Source organism: Delphinus delphis, chromosome 13, assembly GCF_949987515.2.
Source record: "Delphinus delphis chromosome 13, mDelDel1.2, whole genome shotgun sequence".
Lineage (NCBI taxonomy): Eukaryota > Metazoa > Chordata > Mammalia > Artiodactyla > Delphinidae > Delphinus > Delphinus delphis.
This window is the reverse complement of record NC_082695.1, coordinates 27,181,959-27,191,465: the sequence shown is the minus strand read 5'-3', so window position 1 is coordinate 27,191,465 and position 9,507 is coordinate 27,181,959. Positions and strand designations below refer to the sequence as shown.

The 9,507-nt window shown below is 54.8% G+C and overlaps 1 protein-coding gene across 1 annotated transcript; it reads left to right on the top strand.

The window, feature by feature from the left end:
* The first annotated feature begins 370 nt into the window (after nt 1-370).
* DGCR6L (DiGeorge syndrome critical region gene 6 like) lies at nt 371-9,333 on the top strand. Its single transcript, XM_060028593.1, has 5 exons — nt 371-529; nt 616-776; nt 6,719-6,819; nt 7,684-7,824; nt 8,256-9,333. Exons 1-5 carry the CDS (start codon nt 420-422, stop codon nt 8,337-8,339), a joined length of 597 nt encoding a protein of 198 aa, XP_059884576.1. The 5' UTR covers nt 371-419; the 3' UTR covers nt 8,340-9,333.
* Nucleotides 9,334-9,507: the final 174 nt, after the last annotated feature.

Here is a 9,507-nt window from a genome sequence, read left to right as displayed (position 1 = left end):
TACTCCAGATATAAAAAATAAAATCTATTAATCACTACTGTAATTTGATTCCAGAAAAATAGCCAACTGAAGCAAAAAAAAGCACAGGCTGCCCATAGCACAGTCCACAATGTAGGGCGGGGGTGGGGGCGGGGCCTAGGTCCACGCCCACCGCGCGGGCGGGGGAGAATTCTCAGAAATCTCGCGATTTTGAGGCTGTGGAGTAACGCCTCCGAGGTCGCGTGGGCGGGGAGGCAGGGTAAGGGGCGGGGACAATGCGGGACGCTCCCCGGTGGGGCAGAGACAGCCTCCTTCTGGGTGACGCAAAGGCGGGCCGCGCTGTGCTCAGAACTGTCGTGAAAGGGGGCGGGGCGCGCCGCGCTGGGGACTGACGTAGAAGCACGCGTCGCTTCGGCGGCGGCTGGCGGGGTGCGGGCGCCATGGAGCGGTACTCCGGCGCCTTGGAGGAGGCTGTGGACGGAGCCCGGCAGCAGGAGCGGCACTACCAGTTGCTGTCCGCACTGCAGGGCCTGGTCAAGGAGCTGCCCAGGTGCGCGGCCTCGGGGCGCGCTGGGTGGGCGGGGCCGCGGGCAGGCGGCTCGGCCCCGCCCCGCTCACCGCGCCCTCCTCCCGCAGCTCCTTCCAGCAGCGCCTGTCCTACACCACGCTCAGTGACCTGGCCCTGGCGCTCCTCGACGGCACCGTCTTCGAGATCGTGCAGGGGCTGCTGGACATCCAGCACCTCACCGAGAAGAGCCTGTACAACCAGCGCCTGCGGCTGCAGAACGAGCACCGAGGTGCGCGGGGGCGACGGGACGGCCCAGCTCCCCGCGCGGGAGCTCGGCCTGCCCGGGCAGTTCCGGTCTCTGCGGGCGGAGGCCTTCGGCGGATACCGTTCGAAAGAAGCCCTTGAAATTGACCGGATCGAGGACGCGGGGCCACTGATGACAAATGGGTCAAGTCGGTTTTACTTTGTCAGTTGCAAAGTCATATTTTCGCAGGACATCCAGAAACTCCCTGCTCGCGCTCCCGCGTGCCCTCACTCCCCTTCCAGGCAGGATGGCCCGAGGCCTCTGTGCTTGGTCAGCCCACTGGCAGGTCTGGTGTTGGCGGTTGGCCGCCCGCAGTGATGCCCCGCAGTGTTGACAGCTCTGCAGCGCCCTTTAGTGTCAGTTTCCTCTCCGCAGCGCATCAAGTTCCCTTGCACTGATCCCTGAGGCACCCTCCAGAATCCGAAAACTTTTCCACTTGAGCCACGCGTTTGGCCAAAGCCTTCGGAGCCTTGGCCCCTCCCAGGCATCCCTACTGGGAATGGGAGGGGCCTCCGGAGCCCCTTCCTGCGAGGTATGCTGGTCAGCTCTTCCCGCCCCCTCAGATTTCCCACCTTTCTTATTTTATTTTTCCCCAACTTTTTATTTATTTGAAAAAGGTTAAGTATTTAGAAAAGTTGGAAGTATAATATAATGAATACTTATACGTTCTCCAGCTACACTCAGTAACTGAAGTTTTGACAAAGTTCTTTGTGTCCGTAAGTGTGTGCAACACCACAGGGCTTCACCAGGGGTCCTCAGCATTCCTCTAGAGCAGGGTTTTCAACAGCAGCGCTGTTAGCATTTGTGGCTGGACAGGTTTTTTTTTTCCTTTTTCTTTATTTATTTATTTTTGGCTGCATTGGGTCTTCGTTGCAGTGCGCGGGCTTCTCATTGCGGTGGCTTCTCTTGTGGAGCGTGGGCTCTAGGCGCACGGGCTTCAGTAGTTGTGGCACGCGGGCTCAGTACTTGTGGCTCACAGGCTCTAGAGCACAGGCTCAGTAGTTGTGGTGCACGGGCGCCGCGGCATGCGGGATCTTCCCGGACCAGGGCTTGAACCCATGTCCCCTGCTTTGGCAGGTGGATTCTTAACCACTGCGCCAGTCCTTGGACAAGTCTTAATGGTTCTTTGCTGAATGTTTAAAAGCATCCTTGGCTTCTAACTACTAGATTATAGTGGCACCTTCCCCCAATAATGACAGCCAGAAATGTCTCCAGACATCCTTGGGGGTCAGCCTTGGTCCAGTACTGAGAACCAGCGATCTAGAACAAGAACGCTCTCCTCTGTAACCACAATGGATAGAAATGAATCATTCCAGGGTGTGTTCTGACATTGAGTCCACGGTCACATACCGAAACTTGTCTCAAATTGTCAGTCCCTTTATAAGGATCCAGTGTGTGGTCATGTATTGCCATTGGTTACTTTGGTCTCTGCTTCTGAAACAGTTCCCAACATTTATTGTGGCACTCACTTTTTGAAGAGTCCAGGGTATTCTGCCTTAGAACGTCCCCACTGTGGATCTGTTGGATTGCCTCCTCGTGTTGACATTTTACCTCTTCCTCCATTTTCTGTGTTTCCTGTAAACTGGACAACATGACGATACACACGTTAAGCGTTTGTGGCAAAAATTTCTCCTAGTGATGTGAGGTCCCTTTCCTGTGGGGGCAGATGATAGACATCTGCCCCAGGATTAGTGTGTTTCTATCAGGAATGGATGTTGGGATTTGTCAAATCTTTTTTCTGCATCTATTGAGATGATCAAGTGGCTTTTTGGTTACGACGGTGAATTACATTGATTTTTAAAATTCCTGGGATAAACCGCATTCCTGGGATAAACCTTACTCAGTCATGATGAAGTATTCTTTTTGTCTATGTTGGTTTGATTTGCTAAAATCTTAAGAATTTTTACTTCTATGCTAGTGATGGACATTGGCCTGTAGTTCTCTTGTAACATTTTTGTCTGGTTTGAGTATCAGGGTGATACTCGCTTCACAGGATGAGCTGGGAAGTGTTCTCTTTGGTTTTCCAGAAGAATTTGTGTATAATTGGTACTACTTCTTCCCTAAATGTTTGGATGGTTGTCTTTGTACATGTTTTTTTAATATAATTATATTTTATTTATTTATTTTTGGCTGCGTTGGGTCTTCGTTGCTGGGCACGGGCTTTCTCTAGCTGCAGTGAGCTGGGGCTGCTCTTCGTTGTGGTGCCTGTGCTTCTCATTGTGGTGGCTTCTCGTTGTAGAGCACGGGCTCTAGGTGCACGAGCTTCAGTAGTTGTGGCACGAGGGCTTAGTAGTTGTGGTTCATGGGCTCTAGAGCACAGGCTCAGTAGTTGTAGCGCACGAGCTTCATTGCTCCGCGGCATGTGGGATCTTCCCAGACCAGGGATCAAACCTGTATCCCCTGCATTGGCAGGCAGATTCTTAACCACTGCGCCACCAGGGAAGTCCCTGTACACATTGTTATTGAGGAATGAGATGCATACTCACAAATCCAAAGTACATAGCTGATACCTTAACGCTCAAATCATGCCACATTTGGCCAGTGGAAGAACAGTGGGCTGGCTCCTGTGTCCTTTTGATGTGTCCCCATCATTTTTGGAGCACTTCTTGCTTTCTGGTACAGGAAGGTGTTCAGGCTCATCTTTTCTTGTTCTTTCCCAGCCTCAGCCCCTCTTCTGACAGCCTGCTTCCAGCTTCCCCACACCAACAACCTTCCATCAGGATGGACCTTTCCCCTTTGCCACCGTAAAACTTTCCCACTCCTCCTGCCTTTGACTGGGTCTGTGCCAAATGCAGGCTGTCAGTAAGTAGTATTTGCTCTCGTTTTGGTGATTTTTGTTTATCTCCAGAGCTTAGTAGCTCAGGGAGCAAATCAGGCGCTCAGAATAATTTTTTTAAAGGGAGGGGGGCAGCAAAGGAAAAAGCCATGTCTCCATGGAGCCCTGGTTCCTTTTAGTGGGGAGTTTTGATAACTCTTCAGACACTTCGCTTCTTGTCCTTTGGAAGGTTTTGTGCTGTCAGCAGCGGGAAAGTGCCTGTGACTTTCTGCTTTTCCTTCCTCTGACTTAGCAGGTGGTGGTTGGCTGCCATTGCTTTCCTTGGTCATTGCAAAGGCCAGGCCCCCGCCCGGGCAGTGGGTGCAGCTCTCTTTTTGCCTCTGGTTGCTCACCCTGTGGAATCTGGAAGTTGACCTGAGATTTGTAGCGAAGTTGATAAATGGGGTGAAGATGACATTTCCCTGCATTTATCTGTTTCCTTGCATCCTGCCTCCACACGTTGTAAATGTTAACTGGGGAGTGTCTTTCTCATCTCTTTGTTTATGGAAATGTCTTCAGGGTGGCCCTCAGCTTCAGACTCACTTAGTGTGATAAATGCCATAGTCGAGATGTGCACGCAGTGCGAAGAAACAGGAGATTGGGGAACCTCAGGGGTCCTCCAGAGAAGGGCTGTAACGTGAGGTCTCTGCCGAGGACCGAGTGGTGGCCTTGTGTCTTATAGCCGGGACCCCTCCTCACAGGGGAGATCTGGCCACTTGACACTTACTAGTCTAGGATTTTGGCTGCATAGTGTTGAGTGTTCTGTTTTGTGATTGGTTTCTTTCTATCCCATGCTACCTTTCTCTTCTGTCCAGTCCTGTACAATTAGTGGGGACTGTGGAAGCTTTCCTTGGTGGTCGTGGTGGCCCCTCTTGGAGCAACACAGACTCTCTGGCACATGGCCTCTGCCGGCTCATGCCATCTATTGAAAAATTAATCAATAGTCAGTCTAAGAAAGAAATGGAAAATTTTAGTCGATCCAACCTGAGGATTCTAACCTGGAGACAGTCTTTCCGAAAGCTCTGAGGACTGTCCCAAAGAGGTGAGGAGGGAGGCCAGTATATATGTGATTTTGGTGAAGGGGTACATGTAACCAAGCATGCAGCTTGGTAGAAGGTTACTGCTATTCACGAGGAACAGATAGCTTAGTTAATGGTTTTAGTGCATTTCTAAGTATGGGAAGATGCAACAAACTGTATTCATAAAATTTTCTCCTGAAAATATCCAAGTGTCTGAGGGCCAGTTCTGCCAGTTTTCCCAGAGCACAAAGTGCCTCATCCCGATCTTCACCCTGAATTCCTTTCAGGTAGGTCAGCGACTGCAGTGGTTAATGACTTGATTCTTGTAGAACTGGGTGGTGGGCAACATTCTCTCTGTTACAGTCCCTTCTCTTTCAGTCTTTTTTTTTTTTTTTAATCAGTGTTACTTTATTCTTTTTTTACAATTAATTTATTTTTGGCTCTGTTGGGTCTTCGTTTCTGTGCGAGGGCTTTCTCTAGTTGCGGCGAGCGGGGGCCGCTCTTCATCGCGGTGCGCGGGCCTCTCACTGTCGTGGCCTCTCTTGTTGCGGAGCACAAGCTCCAGACACGCAGGCTCAGTAGTTGTGGCACACGGGCCTAGTTGCTCCGTGGCATGTGGGATCTTCCCAGACCAGGGCTTGAACCCGTGTCCCCTGCATTGGCAGGCAGATTCTCAACTACTGCGCCACCAGGGAAGCCCCTCTTTCAGTCTTAATTTCGACCAAGGTTTGGGAGGCATTTCATGACCAATTTGTCCCACGGTGTTAGGAATGCTCATTCCCAGGTCAGGCGAGGATTTCCTTGATAGGCCACTCAATGTGCTGTTACCAGACTAGACCCTGTTAACCAACAGTAGCCCAAGGCCTCCGGGATGCCTGTCCTACTAGTCTGTTATTGCCCTGTTGTTGCTTCTTCCCACATCTAGAGCTACACTATTACAATCCCTGATCTTACAGAACTATATATTTGGTCAGTTGTTTCAGGTCTTATAGTCATCATTATCTTTATTGGAGGCTTAGCCACACATTTGGTCATTAAAGAAACAATAATCTTGTAAAATAGGCAGAAATAATAGCTAGTGACATTAATAAGGTCATCAGTAAGTATTTAAGCTGAGAACTCCAGCCCAGTGTCTCCCCAGGTCGTCTGACCAGTCTGTTCTGCACCAATCGCTGTCTTTAAGGGAAATGATATTGTGGCCTTGTCCATAAAGTCCACCAAAGACATCTGCATGTACAAGGCCAGTGGTGGGTCATCATGACCCCTTACAGGACTGAGAAAGGAATGTTACCTCCTAAGGAGTTACATGGCTGGCACCAGAAGGAGAAAAATTGATCTTTGTGGTTGAGCAGGTATTTCTGCCATTGGGGATTCTGGTTCATGCTTAATGCAGATGCACAATGTTCAGTGGAGGGAAGGGAGGAGGCTCAAATGAGCAGAGAAAAAATTTTATTTAAATGTTGCTTGTCTTAACTTAAAATATGAATTTTATTTCATCACATCCTTGGGCCCCTCAGGGTCTGTGCCCACCCTACTCCCTCTAGGAGCTGTGGATAGGGTACAGGGTGGCTCTGCACCCCTCACCACCACCAAGGGCAGCACTGAGGGGGAGTGACTGCCACACCCCAGGGCAGAGGCCACTCTCCTCGTCCTCCTTTCCCAGGCCTTTGCCTGGGTGGTCTTTTGGATGTCTCAGTGGATGTCCCTTGGATGATGGCAGGTCACGCTGGACTCCTGGCCTGTAGCCAGCATCTGAGCCTAGAAACCTCTAGACCGCAATCTCCTCCCTCCCTATCCACAATTCTCTGAGCTCAGGCTGCAGCCCTGGCTCCGCCCCCATAACCATACACTTGGCCTCACCCTTCTCTAGTGCCCTGGAGCCCTGCTGCTGGAGAAGGGCCGTACCCTGGGTGAGGGCCCGCCTGAGTGGGCTGGGGGCTGGGTGTCCAGAGCTCCACCCGGCTCCCAGTGCAGGCCTCCCTCACGTCCACGCCTCTGCCCTGCTTCTCTGTGGTGGTGGGACAGCTGGAGCAGGCCCCCTCCTTACCCCTCTGCCACCTGCTGATAACCCCTCTGGTCTTGTCCCCTTCCAGTGCTCAGGCAGGCGCTGCGGCAGAAACACCAGGAAGCCCAGCAGGCCTGCCGGCCCCACAACCTGCCTGTGCTCCAGGCGGCCCAGCAGCGCGAGCTAGAGGTAGGGGTGTGGGCAGGGTGGGCACCACCTGAGCTCTGCTGAGAGGGCCGTAGAGGAGGGGCTTCAGGTGGCTTGGGAGCCACTGGCCAGCCTGGGCCTCAGCCTGGGGTGGGCCGCGAAGGCTCCATGTGCCCACATGTGGCTCTTCACTGTCGGGGGTTGGGGTGTGCTTGGAGTGGATGGAGAGTGTGTGATCCCCCCACTCCCCTCCTCCTGCTCCTCGAGACAGCAGCTCCTAATGGGCTGGGCCTGTACAGGGCAGGTGTGAGTGGGGGCCATTGTGCCCCATGGCCTTGGGGATGAGGGCAGTGGTGGGATGATGGAGCCAGCAAGTCCTGCTCCCACGTTGCCTGGGAACAACGCAGAGGCCCACCCATAACCAAGAAGCCACCAGTGGTGGGCTGCATGTGGAGGCGTGTGCAGGGTCCCAAGGCAGCCCCAAGCCAGGGCATGCAGGGAGGAGGTGCTGAGCTGGGCTTGGCCGCAGCTCCAGTGGGGAGGAAACACGCAAAGGCCCAGAGATGGTGACCAGCTTGACAGTCAGCAGAGGTGGAGCCAGCATCTGGCCAGCTCATGGTGGTCCTGAGCTGTCAGGGCTGGGCGAGGCCTGGCACAGCAAAGGGAGGACACCTGACAGGAGGTGCTGGAGGAAGGGCATTTGGGGCAGGTCATCTGAGCCCCTCTGCAGGGTTCTGTGTGGCTAAGGAGGGACGGACCTGGGTGCAGTACGGGATCCATCCATAGTCTGGGAGCTGGATCCACTGGGAGGTGGGGAGGGGCCAGAGGAGGTGACAGGCCAGGAATGTGTGTGTGAGGCACTGATGGGCAGGAGGCTGAGCCCCTGAGCTGCCTTCACCGTGGCAGGCGGTGGAGCACCGGATCCGTGAGGAGCAGCGGGCGATGGACCAGAAGATTGTCCTGGAGCTGGACCGGAAGGTGGCGGACCAGCAGAGCACACTGGAGAAGGCAGGGGTCGCCGGCTTCTATGTGACCACCAACCCGCAGGTCAGTGGCACAGGCCTGCCCCGGCACAGCCCAGGGGATGTTGGTCCCCAAGGCTAGATTCCATATGGGGTTTTAGCCGGTCACACTGCCTCCGCCACAGGAGGGTAAGCCATGTGACTACAGGGCATTGCCCACCTTCCCCGGGTTCGCTATGCCCTACAGGGCCTCGTGTGCAGTTCCCCTACATCCCTGCACACACCTCCACTTATGCCAAGCCAGGGCAACTGCAGGCCCTGCCACAGGTGGAGTCCCAGCACCTGCCCCTTTCTGGCAGGTGGTAGCCAGGCTTCACTGGAAGTCAGCCCCATGGGCTCAAGCCTGGTGCTCTCTAGGTCCTGGTATCTGCCCTGGGTCCTTGGGTAAAGGAGGCTGCTTCCTGGGGCCTTTGCCAGGGCTAAAGGGGACCTCACAGTGGCTCCTCTGCATCCCAGGAGCTGACGCTACAGATGAACCTATTGGAACTCATCCGGAAGCTGCAGCAGAGGGGCTGCCAGGTGGGGAAGGCGGCACTATGACCAGGCAGGGTTCCTGCCAGTGACCCGCTGCCCATCTTGGCTGGGAAGACAACCCTGTTCCACAGTCACCAAAGGCAGCAGAAAGCTGAGTGGCGCTCATCTTCCTGAAGTCTGGCCACCACCCTCCCAGCTGCTTGCAGGAGGGGCACCCCGTGAGGAGAAGCTAGGTGGACCTGGGCTGCGTCTGCCACCCACCTTCACCTGGGCTTTTTTGTCCAAAGCTAGGGTGGGAAGGTAAAGGGAAGAGTGGGCCCAGCCTTCCGGCTGTCTGCCCCAGGCTTCCGATGTGTTCTGCTTTCGGCCCCTCCCTTGGCAGGTGCAGCCCCCGAGTAGGAAAGGCTCATGAGCTGCATGTGACCCCGAGAAATAAAGACACCTCAGCATGGCCTGCACGTGGCTTGCATGACAGCTCTGTGGTGCCTGTCGTGACCAGGGCCTAGCTAGGGCCCTTGCCTGTGGGCTCCGTGGCCTACAGAGGAATCAGCAGAAGATGGCCCCACCCCCATGTCACAGAGGCCCCTCCCTGGGGCAAGTCCGAGGGCACTAGGGCCACATCCAGTCTGCTCTGTGGGGCGGTCAGAGCAGCCAGAGCCTGGTGTGGGTCACTGGGGCCGCTGGGGTGAAGGGCACAGAGCAGCAGGAAGGGTCTGAGGGAGGAAGAGACTGAGGATGGGGAAGCACCAAGCCCACTCTGGGGAGTGTGCTGTCTGCATTGGTCTGAGCCCCAGCTGTGGGGTTGGAGGTGAGGGTATCCAGTGCCCTGCGTGGCTGGGTCTGCAATACGGCTTGAAGGCAGGTGTTGGTGGGTCCACCCTGCCCAAGGTGTGCCAGGGGCGCGTGACACAGGAGAGGCCGAGCATGAGGCTTCTCGGGCCATCGGAGCCACTCCCTCTGCCACTGACTGCACGTGAGGGCTCTGCAGGGAAGAACATCGTGGGCCTGGAGTCAAGGGCTCTTAGCTGCAGAAACAGTGGTTTATTGACAGGCCACCTTTCCCAGCCAGCCACTGCCCACCTGTGGGGCTCAGGGCCCATGGGTTGAACCCTGCAGTAGGTGGTTCTTCAGGCCCAAGGTCGTGGGGGTGGGCAGAGATGCAGCCATGCTTGCTCACTGGAGGGCGGTTTCTGACAGTTCCCAGCAGCTCTGGCAGGTAACGGAAATAGCCCGC